The sequence below is a fragment of the Esox lucius genome, chromosome 24 (genome assembly GCF_011004845.1).
Source record: "Esox lucius isolate fEsoLuc1 chromosome 24, fEsoLuc1.pri, whole genome shotgun sequence".
Lineage (NCBI taxonomy): Eukaryota > Metazoa > Chordata > Actinopteri > Esociformes > Esocidae > Esox > Esox lucius.
Window position 1 is genome coordinate 401,955 of NC_047592.1, and position 23,323 is coordinate 425,277.

General features: G+C 42.0%; 1 protein-coding gene across 1 annotated transcript; it reads right to left on the minus strand.

The window, feature by feature from the left end:
* On the minus strand, positions 1-23,103 carry LOC105006406. Its single transcript, XM_034290428.1, has 6 exons — positions 23,001-23,103; positions 18,254-18,283; positions 11,585-11,836; positions 1,716-1,745; positions 1,345-1,368; positions 1-866 (listed from the first exon to the last, which is right to left on the minus strand). The coding sequence occupies exons 1-6, from the start codon at positions 23,101-23,103 to the stop codon at positions 790-792; spliced, it is 516 nt and encodes a 171-aa protein (XP_034146319.1). The 3' UTR covers positions 1-789.
* Between the last annotated feature and the right edge of the window lie 220 nt (positions 23,104-23,323).

Genomic DNA, 23,323 nt, shown 5'->3' on the forward strand with positions numbered 1-23,323 from the left:
CTATAGGAAATATGTTTAATAGAAGACAGTAAATTATTTTAGAAAGTAAAGCTTTAATCAAGATTTGCAAATCAGGAGTAGTTAACAACACTTTCAGAAGAGTCAGGTCAAGAGCTTTCCATTGGAGGTTGAGCTCAGGCCTAAATACATTCAGTCCAGCCCACTGAGTCCCCCTCCCATGCATGGTTAGTCTACATGTCTCACCAGCTGCTCTGCAAACCTTAACAAGATGTCTACAGTCCTTCAGAAGTTAGCCAAAGCCATACTTATCAGCTATAGGTGCATCCTTAACCAGTGAGCAGAGCAGAAAAAGACAATGGCCTTACTAAATTTTACTTGATTATACTTATTACTATATATAGTAATTTTACTTATATAGTAATAAGCAATATGATTTCATTGTCTTTAGACTGGGACAGCTATGATTCCTTTGAGCCTGGTACTCCTGAGGTGTGGTCCAAGATTTTATGTCCTCCTAAGTTAAGACGGAGCAGGACACCAAGAAAATATAGAGAGCGCATTACTTAGATTAACAAGGATTTACAATGGAGAAGGACAATTGAGCCTACTCCCCAGCACAATAATAAAAGATTAACCTGATGTATACTGTAGATGCCCATCAGACTAACCTGGTGTCTCTGTAAAAGCATTTGATTGATTGATTGATCTATACTGTAGAGGCCCATCAGACTAACCTGATATATACTGTATATGCCCATCAGACTAACCTGATGTATACTGAAGAAGCTCATCAGATTAAACTCATATATACTGTAGAAGCTCATCAGACTAACCAACAGCTAGAAGTGCCAAAAGACATATTATTAGAACAGCAACCTCCCATCTGGACCATGGAAAGACACCACCTGAAACAGAGAATTCAGAACTATTACAACATGTTACAACACACAGGACCCATAGCTGTTCTCCCACTGTTTCCCAAGCCCCCTCCTCCCAGCTGTTTCCCTAGACCCCCTCTCTGCTGTTACATCAACCCCCCTGCTGTTACATCAGCCCCCCTACCCACTTTTACATCAGCCCCCCTACCCACTGTTACATTAACCCCCCTCCACCCTGCTTACCTAGCCTCCCCTCCCTGCTGTTACATCAGCCCCCCTACCCACTGTTACATTAACCCCCCTCCACCCTGCTTACCTAGCCTCCCCTCCCTGCTGTTACATCAACCCCCCTCCCTGCTGTTTCCCTAGCCCCTCTCCCCGCTGTTACATCACCCTCCCTCCGCTGTTTCCCTAGCCCCCCCTCCCTGCTGTTTCCCTAGCCCCCCTCCCCGCTGTTACATCAGCCCCTCCTCCCTTCTTTCACATTAAATTGCAAAACATTTACCTTGTAGGTCTTTAATCTTTTGTTCTGGAGAAGAAAAGACAAACATTTTGCTTACCAGAAAAACAGACAGACAAACAAAGAGACAGACAGGCAATGGGCAGCCAGCCAGACATGGTTAGGGTTGAAACAGACAGAGTACCGCAGTGAGACATTTAAATTGTAGTCATTAAGCAGGTCTTAACCAGAGCAACTTATTGTACGGTGTGCATACATTTTCATACAGTTGTTGAAAACAAATAGCCCAATTCAATAATGATCTGACATTGACCAGGATAAAAAAAGTATATAGAGTATTTTTTTGGCAACTTCTATCAACAGTTGATTAAAAAGAAAATGTGTAGCCAATACCAACTAGCACCCAGTCAACTTACCCAGCTTTCTATTATTTCTAAGAAGACCTCCTGTGGACACAAAGAAAACATGCATGTATTAATCATATGTATGAGGTCTACTTATCCCCCTGTACTGACACAAAGACAACATTAATAATATATATGAGGTCTACTAAACCCCCTGTACTGCCACAAAGAAAACATGAATCATCTATATGAGGTCTACTTAACCCCCTGTACTGACACAAATAAACATTAATAATATATATGAGGTCTACTAAACCCCCTGTACTGCCACAAAGAAAACATTAATAATATATATGAGGTCTACTAAACCCCCTGTACTGCCACAAAGAAAACATGAATCATATATATGAGGTCTACTAAACCCCCTGTACTGACACAAAGAAAACATTAATCATATATATGAGGTCTACTCAACCCCCTGTACTGACACAAAGAAAACATGAATCATCTATATGAGGTCTACTTATCCTCCTGTACTGACACAAAGAAAACATTAATCATATATATGAGGTCTACTAAACCCCCTGTACTGCCACAAAGAAAACATTAATCATATATATGAGGTCTACTAAACCCCCTATACTGACACAAAGAAAACATTAATCATATATATGAGGTCTACTTAACCCCCTTGACTGACACAAAGAAAACAATCATATGTATGAGGTCTACTTAGCCCCCTGTACTAACATAAAGAAAACATTAATCATATATATGAGGTCTACAGACCCAGACCCTGGAGCGCCAGACCCAAACCCTGGAGCACCAGACCCAAACCCTTGAGACCCAGACCCAAACCCTTGAGACCCAGACCCAAACCCTTGAGACCCAGACCCAAACCCTTGAGACCCAGACCCTGTCTATATGGTCTCGAGACAGAGTCCGCAAGATCGAGACTTCATCTCTGGTTGCAGGACACATTTCACCGCCACACCCACGAGCATTAGATGTGTGGAATGACTAAAACAATGTAAAATTCTAAATGGTTACAGAGTAGCTAGCCAAGATCTGTTAACCAGTTAACTTATGTTATCTAACTAGCTACAACTTGTTAAAACAAAGCAAACTAGCTATACTGTAGTTGTCAATGTCTTGGTACACATTTGTCTCTACACAGAGAGAACACTATCCATGGTAAGTCTGGAGCATAGCGTGCTATCTGGCCATTCTGGTAATGGGGGGGCGTAGGGGTTCTGGTGATGGGGGGCGTAGGGGTTCTGGTGATGAGGGGTTCTGGTGATGGGGGGCGTAGGGGTTCTGGTGATGGGGGGCGTAGGGGTTCTGGTGATGAGGGGTTCTGGTGATGGGGGGCGTAGGGGTTCTGGTGATGGGGGGCGTAGGGGTTCTGGTGATGAGGGGCGTAGGGGTTCTAGTGATGAGGGGTTCTGGTGATGGGGGCTTTGGGGTTCTGGTAATGGGGGGGTGTAGGGGTTCTGGTGATGGGGGGCGTAGGGGTTCTGGTGATGGGGGGCGTAGGGGTTCTGGTGATGGGGGGCGTAGGGGTTCTGGTGATGGGGGGCGTAGGGGTTCTGGTGATGGGGGGCGTAGGGGTTCTGGTGATGGGGGGGTGTAGGGGTTCTGGTGATGGGGGGTGTAGGGGTTCTGGTCAACTTTTTTCCTGGGGTGTAAAGGGAACCCTGCACAGCGCAGGCGCATGCTTCACTGAACCGAAGTCTTACAATCCTTACAGGATCTTGCCTGTTTAAAGTAACATCTGCAGTCTATAGACGATGAGAAATCCAATCCATTACACCAGCTCATGTCTACAGTCTATAGACGATGAGAAATCCAATCCATTACACCAGCTCATGCCTACAGTCTGTAGACATTGATAAATTCAATCCATTACACCAGCTCATGTCTACAGTCTATAAACGATGATAAATCCGGAACTGTCTCACACTCCTCCAGGAGCAGGCATACTCTGTCTCACACTCTTCCAGGAGCAGGCGGAACTGTCTCACACTCTTCCAGGAGCAGGCGGAACTGTCTCACACTCTTCCAGGAGCAGGCGGAACTGTCTTACACACCCTTCCAGGAACAGGCAGAACTGTCTTACACACCCTTCCAGGAACAGGCGAAACTGTCTCACACTCCTCCAGGAGCAGGCGGAACTGTCTCACACTCCTCCAGGAGCAGGCGGAACTGTCTCACACTCCTCCAGGAGCAGGCGGAACTGTCTCACACTCCTCCAGGAGCAGGCGGAACTGTCTCACACTCCTCCAGGAGCAGGCGGAACTGTCTCACACTCCTCCAGGAGCAGGCGGAACTGTCTCACACTCCTCCAGGAGCAGGCGGAACTGTCTCACACTCCTCCAGGAGCAGGCGGAACTGTCTCACACTCCTCCAGGAGCAGGCGGAACTGTCTCACACTCCTCCAGGAGCAGGCGGAACTGTCTCACACTCCTCCAAGAGCAGGCGGAACTGTCTCACACTCCTCCAGGAGCAGGCGGAACTGTCTCACACTCCTCCAGGAGCAGGCGGAACTGTCTCACACTCCTCCAGGAGCAGGCGGAACTGTCTCACACTCCTCCAAGAGCAGGCGGAACTGTCTCACACTCCTCCAAGAGCAGGCGGAACTGTCTCACACTCCTCCAGGAGCAGGCGGAACTGTCTCACACTCCTCCAGGAGCAGGCGGAACTGTCTCACAGTCCTCCAGGAGCAGGCGGAACTGTCTCACAGTCCTCCAGGAGCAGGCGGAACTGTCTCACAGTCCTCCAGGAGCAGGCGGAACTGTCTCACAGTCCTCCAGGAGCAGGCGGAACTGTCTCACAGTCCTCCAGCAGCAGGCGGAACTGTCTCACAGTCCTCCAGCAGCAGGCGGAACTGTCTCACAGTCCTCCAGGAGCAGGCGGAACTGTCTCACACTCCTCCAGGAGCAGGCGGGACTGTCTCACACTCCTCCAGGAGCAGGCTTACTCTGTCTCACAGTCCTCCAGGAGCAGGCGGAACTGTCTCACAGTCCTCCAGGAGCAGGCGGAACTGTCTCACAGTCCTCCAGGAGCAGGTGGAACTGTCTCACACTCCTCCAGGAGCAGGCGGAACTGTTGATGATTCAGTGCTCTTGAAACAATAAAGTAGACAACAGTACGACCAGCTGCATCACATTCTGCAACTCGTTGTGTTTGGGTTTTGATACGAGTGCCTCCAGGTGTATGATGCAGTGAAAATAAGTCAGACCAATAAGTCCTGTCTCTTTCCATCGCTTGTTGAGGGTGCCGTACGTGAACACAGATGCGAGACCAGACCGTTAAAAAAAATTACAAAAGTGCTTTCAGGATGTCCTCTCCTCTAGTTTGGCCTTGCAGAGGCAATAAGCATAACTTCAATTTTGGCTGACCATAACCAATGGCAATACACAGGAACACGTTAGCAAATTTCTATTGTTACATTTCCATGCAGTTTAGGCCAGAATAAATGACTTCTAAACGTGTTTAACCCAGGGACTCTCTTGAAGGGAGGGAGCATCACAACACATCTCACCAGCACACATCAGTCCAACCTTTGCCAGGAATCACTCATGTCTTCTGTGTGTCCTTAATTAAAGCCCCCCCACTACCACACATAAACCCAAACTATGAAGGTGTACTAATTAATTCAATATAAGGTTGGCGAGTAAGTAATGTAAGTAATGTTGACTCTAAGGCACTATAAAAGGCTACGGTGTGTAACATTTCTGCGTATCGCCAACCTGTTGTAGTAGGGTGGGCTTTCATAAAAATAAAAACATGGCGCTGTTGGGATTGAGGCAGGCTGACAAGATGTTCAACTAACGTCAATGTTAAGAAATGGTATAGTCCACTTTAGGGGCATCTGAAATTGTATTACAAGATCCTTCCAGGCATTAATACGGTAAATACACTCACCTAAAGGATTATTAGGAACACCTGTTCAATTTCTCATTAATGCAATTATCTTAATCAACCAATCAACATGGCAGTTGCTTCAATGCATTTAGGGGTGTGGTCCTGGTCAAGACAATCTCCTGAACTCCAAACTGAATGTCAGAATGGGAAAGAAAGGTGATTTAAGCAATTTTGAGCGTGGCATGGTTGTTGGTGCCAGACGGGCTGGTCTGAGTATTTCACAATCTGCACAGTTACTGGGATTTTCACGCACAACCATTTCTAGGGTTTACAAAGAATTGTGTGAAAAGGGAAAAACATCCAGTATGCGGCAGTCCTGTGGGTGAAAATGCCTTGTTGACAGAGATGGGGACAAGTCACACATGGTCAAGTCCAAGCAAGTCTCAAGTCTTAACCATCAAGTCTCGAGTCAAGTCTCAAGTCACAGTTCAGATAAATCAAGCAAGTCAAGTCAAGTCAAGGGTTCACCCTAAGCAAGTCAAGTCGAGTCCTTATAAGTTTCAAGTCAAGTCAAGTCACAGTACTAAAGAGATGAACACACACACACTTTCCTCGGTTTCTGACGTGCGCTCGGTGCGAAGCTCGATTTCAAAATCAAATATTGTTCTCCTCCGCGGTACAATTTTTTGGGGGGACGAAGCGGAGGGATCTTGAATCAGCCTGAAGGGGTTGTATTCGCTATAACAACCGCCTCGCTATACCTTATCCCGTTTATTACATGGCTACCTATCAAATAAATATATAATTTGAACAAAATATTGATTATTGATTTAAAAACGATTGTATTGCTTCCTCTAAAGAAAATAGTCTGTTCCGTCTCTGGTTAGAATCCTGCTGCGTCCATAGCAACGCGCTGTTTTTCATGGCAACGGTCTGTTATCAAGAAATAACACGCATTCTGCACTGGAATTCAGCCAATCCATGTAATAAGGGCTAATAATAACAACCTTATAAACTAATTATTGTGACTGAAAAACTGCCTAACATGTAATTACGCTGTAATTATTCTTGTCTGTATGAGTAAAAAAAAAAACTCTTCGAAATGTTTAGGTGCTAGTAATCACAGCGGCGCCTCCATGTTAGCCTTTCATGCAGTAAAGTAAACTGTAATGGTGTAAGCACAATGCTTTTTAGTTTCCACACGCAGTCCAAACACTTGAAAATGCCCACATTTAATACAGACATTATAGCCTACGTGTAATAATATACATGCCCACTCATTTTAAGATGCCATTCAACATTAAAATTCAGGCTATGCCAATGTTATAGTCAAATTCCCTTACATCTATTTACCAGACGTATTCAGTAATGATAATGGTCACATTTCTAACAAGAAAAAAAAAATAAATTAATATGCAACCAAGGCCAAATTATGACAAACAAAATATGAATTCATTACTAACTTAATCGTTATAGATCTTAGTAAAACTGAATATAAAGAGATTACTTTCTTACCTTTCCTTGTGATTCTTAAAATAACTAATTAAATTTGACGTTGTTGCATATTTTGCATCTGGCAAATCTTTTTGTATTCACATGGTCCAGTTCAAAGTCCTTGTATCCAAACGATACTATTTGTGGAGCTCGACTAACGTTACTGTCTGCCATGTTTGGCGCGGTTTGAATTGTGCAGCGTTAAAGGCACATACGCTGATTAGTGGTGCTGATGTCACAACATATAAAATAATTTTATTGCTGTTTGTTTATTATAAGTTCAAGTCATTGTCGAGTCTTCCACTTCAAGTCAAGTCAAGTCTCAAGTAACTTGTTCTCAAGTCAAAGTCAAGTCAAGTCATTTTCATACTTTAATCAAGCAAGTCACAAGTCCTGAAAATTGTGACTCGAGTCAGACTCGAGTCAAGTCATGTGACTCGAGTCCCCCACCTCTGCTTGTTGAAGCTAGAGGTCAGAGGAGAATGGGCCGACTGATTCAAGCTGATAGAAGAGCAACTTTGACTGAAATAACCACTCGTTACAACCGAGGTATGCAGCAAAGCATTTGTGAAGCCACAACACGCACAACCTTGAGGCGGAAATAGGAAAAAGAGGCTACAATTTGCACCAGCTCACCAAAATTGGACAGTTGAAGACTGGAAGAATGTTGCCTGGTCTGATGAGTCTCCATTTCTGTTGTTAGATTCTGTCCAAGTTTGATCCATTAACAAAATAAATGCAACCAGATGTCAGGGGAGAGCCATCTTTATTCAGCATGAGTCTCTGATGTTGTCCTTCCATTTCTCATTTCTATCTCTTCCATAATTACAGAGGCAACACTGTCTTTTATGCCAGGATACATAGGAGGTGGCCAGTGGTCATAACCAACCATTACACATTCCAATACCCTCCAATAAGAAAGGTTTATCCCACAACAGACCCTTGTATGGTATGTTCCAACCTATGGTCAATGGACCTATCCATATAGCCTATGTCAGTCACATGGGCAACTCCTAGCAGGAGGAATGGACAGAATGTATGGACAGGATGTGTGGGGCCCATCAGTAACAGGCAACACGTCCTGTCTATGGTCCTTCTTTCAGAGTTAGTCAGCACATCTGTGTTGTGTTAAGTTTCTCATGCCCATTTCCTATCACTGTTGAGACATTCAGATGGTAGAGTCAGAATTTGGTGTAAACAGAATGAGAACATGGATCCATCATGCCTTGTTACCATTGTGCAGGCTGGTGGTGGTGGTGTGGGGGATGCCCCTTAACCATTTGGGCATCGTATAAATGCCACAGCCTACCTGAGCATTGTTTCTGACCATGTCCATCCCTGTATGACCACCATGTACCCATCCTCTGATGGCTACTTCCAGCAGGATAATGCACCATGTCACAAAGCTCGAATCATTTCAAATTGGTTTCTTGAACATGACAATGAGTTCACTGTACTGAAATGGCCCCCACAGTCACCAGATCTCAACCCAATAGAGCATCTTTGGGATGTGGTGGAACGGGAGCTTCGTGCCCTGGATGTGAATCCCACAAATCTCCATCAACTGCAAGATGCTATCCTATCAATATGGGCCAACATTTCTAAAGAATGCTTTCAGCCCCTGTTTGAATCAATGCCATGTAGAATTAAGGCAGTTCTGAAGGCGAAAGGGGGTCAAACACAGTATTAGTATGGTGTTCCTAATAATCCTTTAGGTGAGTGTATAATGTAACATTTTCAATTACTCTTTTAGGGGGCCCACATTTTTATTAAACCCCCACAATCGCCCCCGGAATTGGAACCCTGGTGGTCTGGTCGGCTGGGGAGGGAGTGAGCCAGTAACACGTTTCAACAATGACTGAACACGTTCAATACAAAGAAAAGAACCTGGTGGAACATCTGAAATAATTAGGTTAAATGGAAACAGGGAGGGGAAGGCTTTCAGAGGTAAAGATGGGATGGGTTTACCTGTCTGTGCAGGCAAATTGTGCAACAACTTAAGAGTAATGTTTTTCAACATAAGAGTTTTGAGATCATCATCATCTACACTATATAATATCATTAAAAGATTCAGAGAATCTAGAGAAATCTCTGTATTCAAGGGACAAGGCCAAAAATCAATAATGGACTGCCACGATCTTGGGGCGCTCAGGCACATTTAAAACCAATACGATTCAGTAGTGGAAAACATTGTATGGGCTCAGGAACACTTCTGAAAACCATTGTCTGTGAACACAGTATGTCGCTTCATCCACAAATGCAAGGTAAAACTCTACCATGCAAAGAAACCATATATAAACAAGATCCAAAACGCTGCCACCTTCTCTGGGCTCGAGCTCATTTAAGATGAAAACACTTGATACGTTATGACACGAAAAATATGACAAAGGAGACCCGAACTGTGAGTTGCTGAAATCCTATATCAAGCAAGAATGGGAAAACATTTCACTTTCAAAACTACAGCAATTGGTCTCCTCAGTTCTCAAACACAGAGCATAGTTAAAAGAGGTGATGCAACACAGTAATAAACATGCCCCTGTCCCAACTGTTTTAAATGTGTTGCTGGCATCAAATTCAAAATAGGCATATATTTTTCCAAAAACAAAAACATTTCTCTGGTTCAACATTTGATATGTTGCCTTTGTACTATTTTCTATTATATAAAGGATGAATGATTTGCACATTATTGCATTCTGTTTTGCAGTTTATGCAGCGTCCAAACTTTTTTGGAAACAGGGTTGTATAAATAGGTCTTAAAGCAAATAATTCAGTTGACTTTCATGCCGGTTATTGATTATGGGGATATTATTGATATGAATGCTTCAACCTTGTTTTTAAGATTAAAATGGTATAGACCAGGACTGCACTGAAGGTGATAGGTTAGGGTTAGAATGGTATAGACCAGGACTGCACTGAAGGTGATAGGTTAGGGTTAGAATGGTATAGACCAGGACTGCACTGAAGGTGATAGGTTAGGGTTAGAATGGTATAGACCAGGACTGCACTGAAGGTGATAGGTTAGGGTTAGAATGGTATAGACCAGGACTGCACTGAAGGTGATAGGTTAGGGTTAGAATGGTATAGACCAGGACTGCACTGAAGGTGATAGGTATGCCTGCTAGCTATAACTAAGCTCAATAGATGGACTCACTTAAAAACTGCTAATCAGAAAACAGAAATATTTTTTTATATATTATCTCATTCAATGCAAGAGACAAAATTAAATGTAAAGCTTTTGTATGCTAAATGCTTTAAACACTGATTTTTGCTTTATACAAGAATCACATTCTAATTCTAATGAAGAATCATTTTGGAAATTCCAACGGGAGATTTTTTTTAGGTAACATATACAGCTCCGGGGTCAATTAAGACACCACTGCACCGTTTTCTTTACTTTCCAAAAGAGTTGAAAAGGAAGGTTTTGAGTGAGGAACAGAAGGGTTAAAATTAAGAGACCAGTGAAATTAAACGCTTCTGTTCCTCACTAAAAACTTTCCTTTTCAACTTTTTTGGAAAGGTAAGAAAAAGGTGCAGTGGTCTCTTAATTTTTTCCAGAGATGTATGTCTTTATTTCTAAAATAAATTATTCCCTTCTACGTGAGGGGGCCATCGTCGCCTATCACTGTGTGCCTAGCCACGCCCCAGGCCACGCCCACTGCCTAAACCAGTTTTTAATCTGGAAAAAACTCTGAATTAGAACAAACTAGTAATCAGAAAATATGGTGATAGTGATAGTTTAGGGTTATTAAGGAATTCAATCTCAAAACCTGATGTTGTATCAGTTTGGAACAGCATCTATTTATATAACAAATTCTTATTCTTTAATAAGATATTTGAAGTATCATATAAGTTCAAGTGTTGTCCTTCAAGATGCAACTAGTGAGATATAACTCCAATATTAACCCTGACTGTTCTTTTTGTAATACATGTGATAGGGATTGTATTAGTTCCAAAGTATTCTGGATTGACTTTTCTAATTTGATTAGAATCAAGTAAGTTAAAGAATTTGATATGAATGTAAAGTGTGTCAACCTTTGTTTAACTACTGACAATACCTGTAACAATGGAGCAGCCTGTTATCCAAGTATTATCTTCACCAGTGTAAATTTGCAGCAAGACCCAAAAAAAGACTCAATTAATGTAAAAATGTATATTATAAATGTATAGAAATTGTATAATTCTGTCTATAATACCCTTTTTGGGCACATTATACCCCAATTGTACTGTACACCATTTGGGAATATGTTTTTTGTTCATTGTTATAAATAAATAAAAAATACATTGACCAGCGCGACCAGTGACCAGTTTGATGAAGAGTTGCATTTCTTCCCTCCACTTTCCCGGTCTTAGCTAGTCATCGCCATTAGCGAGCAAGCTAGCAGTACAGCAATGAACATTGTACATTACAGTTAATGTACTTAGAGTAAATGTATAGAAATGTTACCACTACTTAGCATAGTTTGCACAGTATGTCGATGACAGTGTTTCAGAACATATGCCATTTTTTATGGATTAGCATTAAAAGGGAACAAGACCACTTCAAATGTGAGCAAGAGTCAGGGTCAACTCAAGATGCTTACCCAGATCTTGGACTAGGACAGGTTGATGTTCCAGTAGAATCCTGTAGAAGGCTGATTTAACCTCTGACCCTCCCTCGTCCAGGGCATGGAACAGCAGTATCATCTGGTCCTGGCTGGACTCAGCAGTACTGATCCCAGAGTAAACCTCCTCCAGGATCAAACCCTTCTGAAGTAGCCGATCAGCAATGAGGGTTACGTTGGTAACCTTCTGAATTAGATCATCCCTGGTACTGTTCACGAAGTCAACAGCATCTAATGTGGAGAGATGTAGAGTTATATACTGTTAAACAAGACAAAATGGACTTTACTAGTATGGTTATATAGAGATGCAGATCTACAGTGGGGCAAAAAGTATTTAGTCAGCCACCAATTGTGCAAGTTCTCCCACTTAAAAAGATGAGAGAGGCCTGTAATTTAAAAAAATCCAGAAAATTACTTTGTAGGATTTTTATTAATTAATTTGTAGATTATGGTGGAAAATAAGTATTTGGTCACCTACAAACAAGCAAGATTTCTGGCTCTCACAGACATGTAACTTCTTTAAGAGGCTCCTCTGTCCTCCACTCGTTACCTGTATTAATAGCGCCTGTTTGAACTTGTTATCAGTATAAAAGACACCTGTCCACAACCTCAAACAGTCACACTCCAAACTCCACTATGGCCAAGACCGAAGAGCTGTCAAAGGACACCAGAAACAAAATTGTAAACCTGCAACAGGCTGGGAAGACTGAATCTGCAATAGGTAAGCAGCTTGGTGTGAAGAAATCAAATGTGGGAGCAATTATAAGAAAATGGAAGACATACGAGACCACTGATAATCTCCCTCGATCCAGGGCTCCACGCAAGATCTCACCCAGTGGGGTCAAAATGATCTCAAGAACAGTGAGCAAAAATCCCGGGAACCACACGGGGGGACCAAAGTAACAAAGGCTACCATCAGTAACACACTACGCCGCCAGGGATTCAAATCCTGCAGTGCCAGACGTGTCCCCCTGCTTAAGCCAGTACATGTCCAGGCCTGTCTGAGGTTGGGTAGAGAGCATTTGGATGGTCCAGAAGAGGATTGGGAGAATGTCAAAGATCAGATGAAACCAAAATAGAACTTTTTGGTAAAAACTCAACTTGCCGTGATTGGAGGAGAAAGAAAGCTGAGTTGCATCCAAAGAACACCATACCTACTGTGAAGCATGGGGGTGGAAACATCATGCTTTGGGGCTGTTTTTCTGCAAAGGGACCAGGACGACTGATCTGTGTAAAGGAAAGAATGAATGGGGCCACGTATCATGAGATTTTGAGTGAAAACCTCCTTCCTTCAGCAAGGGCATTGAAGATGAAACGTGGCTGAGTCTTTCAGCATGACAATGATCTCAAACACACTGCCCGGGCAACGAAGGAGTGGCTTCGTAAGAAGCATTTCGAGGTCCTGGAGTGGCCTAGCCAGTCACCAGATCTCAACCCCATAGAAAATCTTTGGAGGGAGTTGAAAGTCTGTGTGGCCCAGCGACAGACCCAAAACATCACTGCTCTAGAGGAGATCTGCATGGAGGAATGGGCCAAAATACCAGCAACAGTGTGTGAAAACCTTGTGAAGACTTACAGAAAACGTTTGACCTCTGTCATTGCCAACAAAGGGTATATAACAAAGTACTGAGATGAACTGTTGTTATTTACCAAATACTTATTTTCCACCATAATTTACCAATAAATTCATAAAAAATCCTACAATGTGATTTCTGGATTTTTTTCTAATTTTGTCTCTCATAGTTGAAGTGTACCTATGATGAAAATTACAGGCCTCTCTCATCTTTTTAAGTGGGAGAACTTGCACAATTTTGCCCCACTGTTTATACTGTTTAACAAGACAAAGTGGACATTACTAGTGTGGTTATATAGAGATGTAAAGTTAGTTACTGTTTAACAAGATGAAGTTTGGATTCTGACGGGAGATATATATATAATTTGCGGGTGTCAGGGAGATGCAATTAAAATGCGTGAGACTCCCGGAACCTCTGGAAGATTTGGGATGTCTATTCATGCATGCTTTTTGGGTTGGGATAGACAAAAACTTTGCTGGCTACAACCTTCAGTAGCTACGTTATAGTAAGTCTAAAATAAAACTTTTAACAGTTATATTGTGAAATATTTCTGGTGGATTTTCAAAATACGTATGTGTGCATGATTTTGGGGCAATATAAGCTAGATCACTCCGTTGGGCAGTAAAAGAATAGGGGTTTCCACGATTCTCTTGTCTTTTCACTGGACGAAAAAGTCAGTTATCGTAATCTATATTGATATTTATTGTATCAATGTCATTCATAAATGAAAGAAAAACTAACAATGTTGTGCAATGAAAGAGTATTATTTATCAGTCAGTTGCACTGCCTGACAGGATACCCTCTTTCACAGCCGGACACATTGGCTCTCATTCATGAAACCTCCTCAGAAAAGAACTTAGATTCAAGAGTGGAAAAAGCAGTACAGTCATCTCCAAGTGTGATTTAGGAAACTGTCCCACCTATTGGAAATGAGCATAGATGTCATTGCAGACTGATAAATTAAATAAAGCTGTGGATGTGAGAAAGTGCTGCACCTGTCCTTAAAGTGAAAGGAATAAATCATGCAGCATAAAGTGAAAGGAATAAATCATACATTAATAAGGTAGTGATACTAACGTACCAAAATGTTAAATAACGTATGTGCTTATACTCCTTGACGTCTTATTTTATATGTGATATTACCTATTATAATTATAGTTTTTATTATAATTGTGGTTGTTGTTACTGAGCCTATTATGATTGTTGTTTTTCATGATAATGATAATCTTATTGTGAATCAAGCATGATCTTATTTTTTGAAATGGTCTCCAACCTGACATGAGTTTGATCTTAAGGACATGACAAAGATAATATTGATGAATACCAGCTCTGTCAGTGAAATGATCGTACAATCATTGTAAAATCAAATTTGATCGTACGCACGTTTAATGAATGAGGGAAGGAACTACACTTGGCAGACATCTTGATAATGTAGTATTTTTGTCCAACAAATAAAAAGCTGATTTGGCAAAGAGGTATGTCAGACCAGATCATGTGGGGCAATGACTGAAATTCCACTTGTTTAATCCAGTTCTCTTTAGACAAGTACTTTTCTTTTGTTTTGACAGCCTATCGATCCATAGAATGGCAGAATCTCATCTTCGAATATTCTAGCACTTAGCCCTATTTGGGCTAATGTGCCAAGGTGTGAAAATCTGACGTTTTCACTGTTGTTTACCAGACTTTCCATTATGTTGCATAACATTCCCCGCTACAGGATACAATAGAAGACAACACTGAAATTGAAAAACATGTTATGCTAACATTGAATGGCTGGTCACCCACCCATGCCTGGTTCCTCTCTAGGTTTCTTCCTAAATGTCGGCACCTCTTAGGGAGTTTTTCCTAGTCACTGTGCTTCAACAATGTTCTTGTTTGCTCCTTGGGGTTTCAGGCTGTTTTTTTTTTTAAAGCACATTGTGACAACTGCGTATGTAAAAAGGGTTTTATAAAACAATTGATTGGAGAATATTATAAAGGTGCAGCATGCTGAGAAATGGCTACAGCTTAAGTAAGTTAATGTAGAGAACATTATCTAACATCAAAACATCCTATTGTGATTTAATTGTTGTAAATTTGCTCATTAGGTTTGGAGAGGGATTGTGTAATAAACTGTAACTGTACAAGGGACACGTTGTGAGGAAAATCTATTCAGTGCTGCGGTGAATGTTTTGTATGAAATACTCAGGAGAGTTTGTAAAATTACAAACAATGTGAAATCTTGAAGCACTGTGCTAAATCCAGCAAAACTATATTTCTCGTACATCTTTAACCCCCAATGCAACAGACTACACTGTACATGGAATTCATACTGCCTCATTAATTAGCAGCTAGTGGATTTTATTAGGAGTCTGGTAGGTGATTCATAAACAGTTTTAGATAATGGTTAATTGAGAGTGAGCATCACAAAGATATTGATATAAGTGGAAAGAAAACATTCACCCAGCCTACTATCACAGCTACATTTAAAGCCAAACTACCAATAAAAGAAATAACAAAAGTTTATTGCAATTGATCTGCAAATAAGTGGCAATCTGTAAATAGTTATATTATAAGAGGCAATTGCTGGACATAGTTGCCACCAATATTTATTTTTAGGGGGCCAAGCAATGAAGTTGATGGAACCGTTTTATGTTTGTACGTTTTATTATTATTATTCTTCAGGGCCATTTTCAGAGGTCCATAGCTCGGTCCCCTCTGGTTCAAAACACTCCAAACTTTGCCTGATTGTAGACGGCCAAGGTCCAAAGGACCTAGGCCATCATGGTACCCATACTCCTCATGGTGGCGCTGTAGCACTCAGTCGAAAATGGAAAAAGTGAAGCTCAGATCTCATGAACCGAGTGTCGTAGAGACATGTAACCAAGTTCCAGATATACCCCTTCTCATGCTGACCAAAAAAGTCTCGGGGTCTTTCAAATTCGCCCTTTGGATTTTCCTTCATTTTGAATTTGGTGAAAAACACGTTAACGACATCTCCTCTGAGAACGCTGAACGGATTTGCATGCCGTTTGGTGTGAAGGACCTTTGAACCATTATCTTTAAAGTTATATAAGGAAAGTTGATATCTCAAATAGTACGGCTGAAATCAGCGAATGAAAATGTGCTGGGCGGGTCTATGACTTTAGACGTCCATTAATCCCAAATGGAACATCAAACAGCTATGAAACGAAACATATTAGTACATGTGTCTCTCAAGAATGGACAGAAAAAGTCCCATACCGAAATACCTCTTGGGGGCGCTATAAACATCACTGATGTTGATCACGTTTTTGACGTTAATAAAAACACACTTAAACGACATCTCCTCCGAAACCACTGAACATATTTGGTTGACAATTGGTGTAAAGGAGCACTGGACCATTGTCTTTAAAAGTTATTTAAGAAAAGTTGATATCTCAAACAATATGGCCTCCATTTTGACTTCTGTGAAAAACCTGTTAACACCATCTCCTCCAAGACTGCTGAATGGATTTGCATGCCCTTTGGTGTGAAGGACCTTTGGACCATTATCTTTAAATGTTTTATAAGGAAAGTTGATATCTCAATCAATATGGCCGAAATCAGCGAATGAAATTGAGCTGGGCGGGTCTATGACTTTAGACGTCCATTAAACCTAAAAGGAACATCAAACAGCTACGAAACGAAACATACTCGTAAATGTGTCTGCTAGGAATGGACAGGAAAACTCCCATACAGAAATAACGCTTGGGGCGCTATAAACATAACCGATGTTTCTCTCGATTTTGCCGTAGGATAAAAACACACTTAAACGACATTTCCTCCAAAACAGCTGAATGGGTTTGGATGACAATTGGTGTAAAGGACGACTGGACCATTGTCTTTAAAAGTTATATTATTGTAAATGTTTCTGGTGGATTTTCAAAATATGCATGTGTGCTATTTCGGGTATTATAGAACACATCCCGATGAGACTATCCAGTCTGCCAGTAGGCCCTGTGGTGTAGTGGGAACATCCCAGTCCTTCAATGTTGTGACCCCAGTTTGAATCCCTTCTCAGACATTCCAAATTCTGTATCTCAAAAATGCTTTTCCACATGGTGCTTTTCAGCCTTCACACAACAATACATATCTGAAATACCATGATTTTCATTTATTTGCGAGAATATTTGTATTACGTGACCTGTTTTATACTGTTATTGTTTTCCAAAGAAAGGAACCAGCCTTGGAGTGATTGGAGTCATTGATTTCGTTAAGTAGGAAGTATAGCTATTAGCTAGCCATCTATAATAATCTGTACAACAGTACACTTTAGTTCCATTACAGACGTTTTGTTGCCCACTTTATCTCAGCAAAATTGTAATGGCTGGGGTAAAAATACATTTGGAGAGGATAGAGAGCAGCCCATAGCTCCAGTAGCCCCTGTGGTGTAGTGGGGACATCCCTGTTTATTCAATATTCTGACCCTGGTTCGATTCCTCTTTGAGATGTTCCAAGTATTGTATTTGAGAAATGTATAGCCACTCTGTACTTTTCAGCCTTCACACAACAATATATATCCCCTCTGTAATACCATGATTCTCATATGTTTAGGACAATTTCTGGTTTCAAGGTCGGTTTTCAATCCTTCGATTGGACATCCTGACTACTAGCGGCATTGGGCATTTTTAAATAGCAAAACATTTCCCTAGAAAGAGCATGCAGTGAGATGCTTCCTGTGCCCCGCTTGGCCCCCTGAAACGCTGCTCGCAGCTTTAATTTTACATTGTAACTGTAAGTGTTAAATTTTTGAGAGTTGTTCAAGTTAATCAGATTTTATTTTTACATTGTATTTAAATAAGTTCTTTTAATAAAAATCTTGTTTTTTTATTTACAAACAGGGCCAATAGTCCTAACAGAAGTGTAGTCAGCACTTAAAACAATCGACCCAACAATCGAAATTCAAATCAAATCGAGGATTTGGAGAATTGTTACACCCCACTACGTGACAACTGCTAATGTAAAATTTGCTTGATTGAATGGAGATATTTTCTAATATAATTTCGAAAATAGTTTTTGGTTTATGGAAAAATATATAGTTTAAGGAATATTTTTACATGCACAGTACACTCACCCTGTTCTTCCAATTGTTGTTTACGCTTCTCTGTAAACAGAAAGAAAATAAATAGCATTAATAATAATAATAATCTCTTAAATATATATCTAGCTCCTACAGGTCCTTGCCATTCATTTTGCATTATATTCCATTTAATTCAAATTTAACATTTACAATTGCTTAAGATCATTTTACCACAGATCATTTATTTGACATGGAATTTTAGGACCTACATAGGTTCCCAACATTTTTTAAATAAATACAATTTGAGATGAATGTCTTTAGTGTGATTTGTGCATAAAAGCAGATTCTGCCAAACCAACATCCGTTTCCTACAGAGAAGTGTAAAAAAATAGACTATTTCTTTTTTTTTAAGAAGCGTTTTTTGGTTACCCTCCATACACACTGCACCAAACATCCTGTGCTTACCTTTATAGTGATAAATAAGGCTGTGGACATCATCAAGCAACTAGAACATCACCTTCTTATTCCAGAGACTCGACTGAAAAAGAAAATATATTTTTTAAAACCATCAGGATTTTTTTTGTTTATTTCAACTCATGACCTTTCATAATGCTTTTTACCCACTGGTACACAGCTTACCTTTTGGTTGAGAGAAAAGCTTGTGGCCATCACACTGCAAAATCAAAATTTTCCTTGTGTTCCAGACACTCTACATATTTTAAAGAGGATACTCTTTAAAAGCTCAAAGTGTTTGGTCATGGCATTCGACAAGACATGTTTCAGAAAAACAGCCACTGATGACTCCGGATGAATTTTCCTGTATCTTCAGCTGTGAACCTCATATCCAGAAATTGTGACCTGTGTGTTCAGCAAGTTTTTTATTTCAAACAAACCACTTGACTGAAGTGCAAAAACATTTTGATATTTTTTTTGAAAAGCGTCTGTAATTATGATAATGGCTTAACTAGGCAGCTTCACAAGAGTTTGACACAAATGTAGTTGCAAGCACAAACACACAGGGAGCTATGGGTAAAATGTGATGTCATTCTGTCTCACCTGTGAGACAGTGGACTTCAGTGATATAACAGTGGATAAACAACCTACATCCCAAAATTACTGTGTCTGGTTATAATCTATATAAAGGACTAACACTGTGTTTGTTGGTTGTAGATCTCTCTAACAGTCTCTCTCTCACTTAGGGAGGGAGTCATTAATCAGCCTTTGGAAGCTACTGAACGTGTGGACTGGACATTATTCTCTTTCCCACTGGTGTTACCCATGTGTTCATGTTCTAGCCTTGAATGTCTGAATCACATTATTTAGCCCAATCATTACCCTTGGCTAGCTGATTTAAAAAGGTAAACATGCTGAAAGAATGACATTGGTGAATTTGATTATACTGTGTGTGTGTGTGTGTGTGTGTGTGTGCGCGAAAGAGATAAAGAGAAAGTTTGTGTACAACCCCATTTCCAAAAAAGGTGGGACGCTGTGTAAAATGCAAATAAAAACAGACTGCAATGATCTTTTATCCCTATATTTAAATGACAATATTACAAAGACAACATATCAAGTGTTGGAACTAAGAAATGTTATTAATTATGGAAAAATAGATGGCCATTTTGAGTTTGATGCCAGCAACACATTTAAAAAAAGGTTGGGACAAAAGGCAACAAAACACTGGAAAAGTTGTTTAATGCAAAAAAAACAAAAAAACTAATAAGTAAAAAACTAATAAATAAAAACTAAGTCAATTGGCAACAGGTCAGTAACATGATTGGGTATTAAAGGAGGATCCCATAGAGGATGGGCCTGTCAGAAGTGAAGATGGGAAGGGGTTCACCACTCGTTGAAGGACTGCATGGGAAAATAGTGCAACAATTAAAGAATAACGTTTCTCAACATAAAATTGCAAACAGTTTGGAACATCTCATCATCTAAAGTACTTAACATCATCAAAAGATTCAGAGAATCCGGCAAATTCTCTGTATGCAAGGGACAAGGCCGAAAAACAATATTGGGTGGCCGTGATTTTCGGGCCCTCAGACGGCACTGCATTAAAACCAGACACGATTCTATAATGGAAATCACTGCATGGGCTCAGGAACACTTCTGAAAACCACTTGAACACAGTACGTTGCTGTATCCGCAAATGCAAGTTAAAACTTTAACATGCAAAGAACGAAACCATATATAAACAAGATCCAGAAATGCCCACTTTCCCTGGGTCCGAGCTCATTTAAGATGGACTGAGGCGAAGTGGAAAACTGTCCTCTGGTCTGACGAATCAAAATGTAATTTTTGCATCTCCCTGTTCGTATTCTTTCCTCTGCACCACTGACTCCTATTATCTGGACAAGGAGTGAATGGTGCTTTTATCTCATGTAGAGGGCAGGAGGGCCTGTGGCCCTTCCTTGAATCTCCAAAAAGACTGCATGAATCCGCTGTATTTCTTGGGAAAGTGAGAATTTCAGAAAGGTTGATTGTATCTCTCAGCACAGAAAACAAAGGAACATTGGTTTTTGTGGGAAAAGGGGAAAAATGTTCCATGACACTGTGTGTCTTTAAAAAATTACAAAGTACAAAATGTTTTATTTATTAATATTTATTTAATTGCCTAAAACAATGTGTCAAACTCTGCTCTGTGTCAAACTCTGCTCTGTGTCAAACTCTGCTCTGTATATTTGGCGATAAATGCTTTGCGGTCCTGACTGCATGCATTGTTTAGGTTTCTATTTTGTCCCCTTTTAGGGAGTTTTTCCTGGCCACTGTGCTTTGACACTATTGTTGCTCCTTCTTCCCTTTCCCAATAATTTATCTAGGTTAGATATTTGTTTTATCTTCTTTCCTTTCTCAAAAATCAATGGTTACATTCGTTTACCCCTCTGCCAATAGGCATGCACTGAAAATTTAAATATGCAAATCACACCTCTCATGGCCATCTGTTCTGCGTCCCGACATTCCTTTCTTCACGAGAAAAGCAGTCAGTGACAGGTCAGGGCATGAACCCTATGGGCGACCCTCCACTCATAGAACTGGAGTTATGAAAGTAACCATCGTTCTATATCGTGAATCTTTGCCCATAGGGGCTTCGCTCCCCAATTGGTTTAGGGCAAAGCGAGCGAGCCCAAGATGTACTCCCTGCCGGTCCCCTACCTGACCAACGAGATAAGTGGAACGACCACGACACCGAGCCGCTTCCATCCCGCTCACACGTTTGCACACTGACATCAACCCCAAACGAATGCACTCACGGCCCCAACCCAACTGGTACCTCCTCAATCAGCCTTGACTGAATCGTCCACCCCCACGCCCCTAAACAGAGCAGCCGAGGTCGCCACCCCACGTGTGGAGTGGGCCCCAAACCCCCTGGGTGTAGGAGTGCCACGTGACCTGTAGGCAAGATCAATCGCCTCACACAACCAGTGAAACAGACGCTGTTTCTACAACGGCTGGCCCGATTTGGAAAATGGCCACAACACCATCTTCATGGAACGAAACGACGCCTTGATCCCCTTGGGCAGAAAGGCCGAGTTATGGAGCGACACAGCCCTGCTGCCATCGCCGTTGATGGCGAAACAGCCAGGCTGCGTCGACAGCACACAAAGTTCACTGACCCTCTTAGCAGAGGTCAGAGCCAACAAAAGCGCAGTTTTAAGGGACAACATCTTCAACGGTATCTGATCAATCGGTTCGAATGGCGTGTCACCCAGCGCCTCCAGAACCAAAGCCAAACCCCACAGCGGCAACGTCCACCGTGCCAGCGGCCGGAACGTCAGGACCCGGCCAGAAACCGCTTCACCAAGGGATGACTAAACACAGAAACTCCATTGAAACCCTCATGACACGCTGAGATCACACATGCGTACACCTTGAGTGTGCCAGGGGACCTTTGCTCCTCAAACAGACTCTGCAGGAACGACAGGACACTGCAGGAACGACAGGACACTGCAGGAACGACAGGACACTGCAGGAACGACAGGACACTGCAGGAACGACAGGACTCTGCAGGAACGACAGGACACTGCAGGAACGACAGGACACTGCAGGAACGACAGGACACTGCAGGAACTACAGGACACTGCAGGAACGACAGGACACTGCAGGAACGACAGGACACTGCAGGAACGACAGGACACTGCAGGAACGACAGGACACTGCAGGAACGACAGGACACTGCAGGAACGACAGGACACTGCCCACGTCACAACAGGAAACCTCAGGAGGGGCAGCGGATGCCGCGGAGGAGGAAGGGACTGGCAAGAGGGGACCCAGACCCAGTTGCTCCTCCCTCTCCTTCTTTTGGCGCACCAGGGCCTCAGGCTGGCGGAGACACGGTCCCTCACAGACGGCAGGGCTGGGCGCATGTCGGTCCAAGTGTTCAAGCCCAGGACCAGGGAAGACGCCAGCGTAGGATGCCTCTGCTCAGTGTCTCCAGCCAACCCGCCACCGTGGTGAGGCAAGGTGAGACTTCACTGTCCCCCGGGTCATGGAAGGAGCCCCCCACGCTTGCTCCGCGTACTTACGCAGGAGCGGATATAGCAGCGAAGAAGTCCTCCTTCACTGCTGGGGGGGTCGACACCCCTGTCCTTGGGGGGCGCAACCTCCTCCTCCAAAGAGGAAGAGCTGGAACAACTCTGCACCCTCTAAGTCGAGTGGGGGAGAACAGTTCCTGAGGCGGGCGGAGCCAAAACCCATAGACGCAAATCTGAACATAACATTTTCATGCAAGAGGTATATGGGATCAAAGTCACAAAAAAGGTGATTGTTTCTCAATGTAACCAACTTGTAGAGAAGTGCTTACCCAGTTTTCCAGTAAGATCAGGTTCATGTTTGCATAGCAAGCTGTAGAAGGCTGACTTCATCTCTACATCTCCCTCGTCTAGGGCCTGGAAGAGCTGTCTCATCTGGTCCTGGTGAGTCCCAGCAGTACTGATCATAGACTTAACCTTCTTCTGGATCAAACCCGTTTCCAACAGCCCATTAACTATGGGCATCACCTTGGTAACATTCCAAATGAGATCATTCCTGAATATATTCAGAAATGTAGTAGCATCTATACAGGATAGAAAAATGTAGACATTACTAGTGTGGTTATAAAATAGGTGTAGAGTTACATACTGTTAG

What these genes read in the sequence shown, in the direction of transcription:
- LOC105006406 (XM_034290428.1), bottom strand. Translation starts at nt 23,103, where the DNA reads ATGAGACAGCTCTTCCAGGCCCTAGACGAGGGAGATGTAGAGATGAAG. An exon ending in TGATCTTACTGGAAAACTGG is followed by an intron (nt 18,284 to 23,000) that starts GTAAGCACTTCT and finishes TTCTGTTTACAG; the next exon opens with AGAAGCGTAAACAACAATTG. An exon ending in ACAACAATTGGAAGAACAGG is followed by an intron (nt 11,837 to 18,253) that starts GTGAGTGTACTG and finishes TCTCCACATTAG; the next exon opens with ATGCTGTTGACTTCGTGAAC.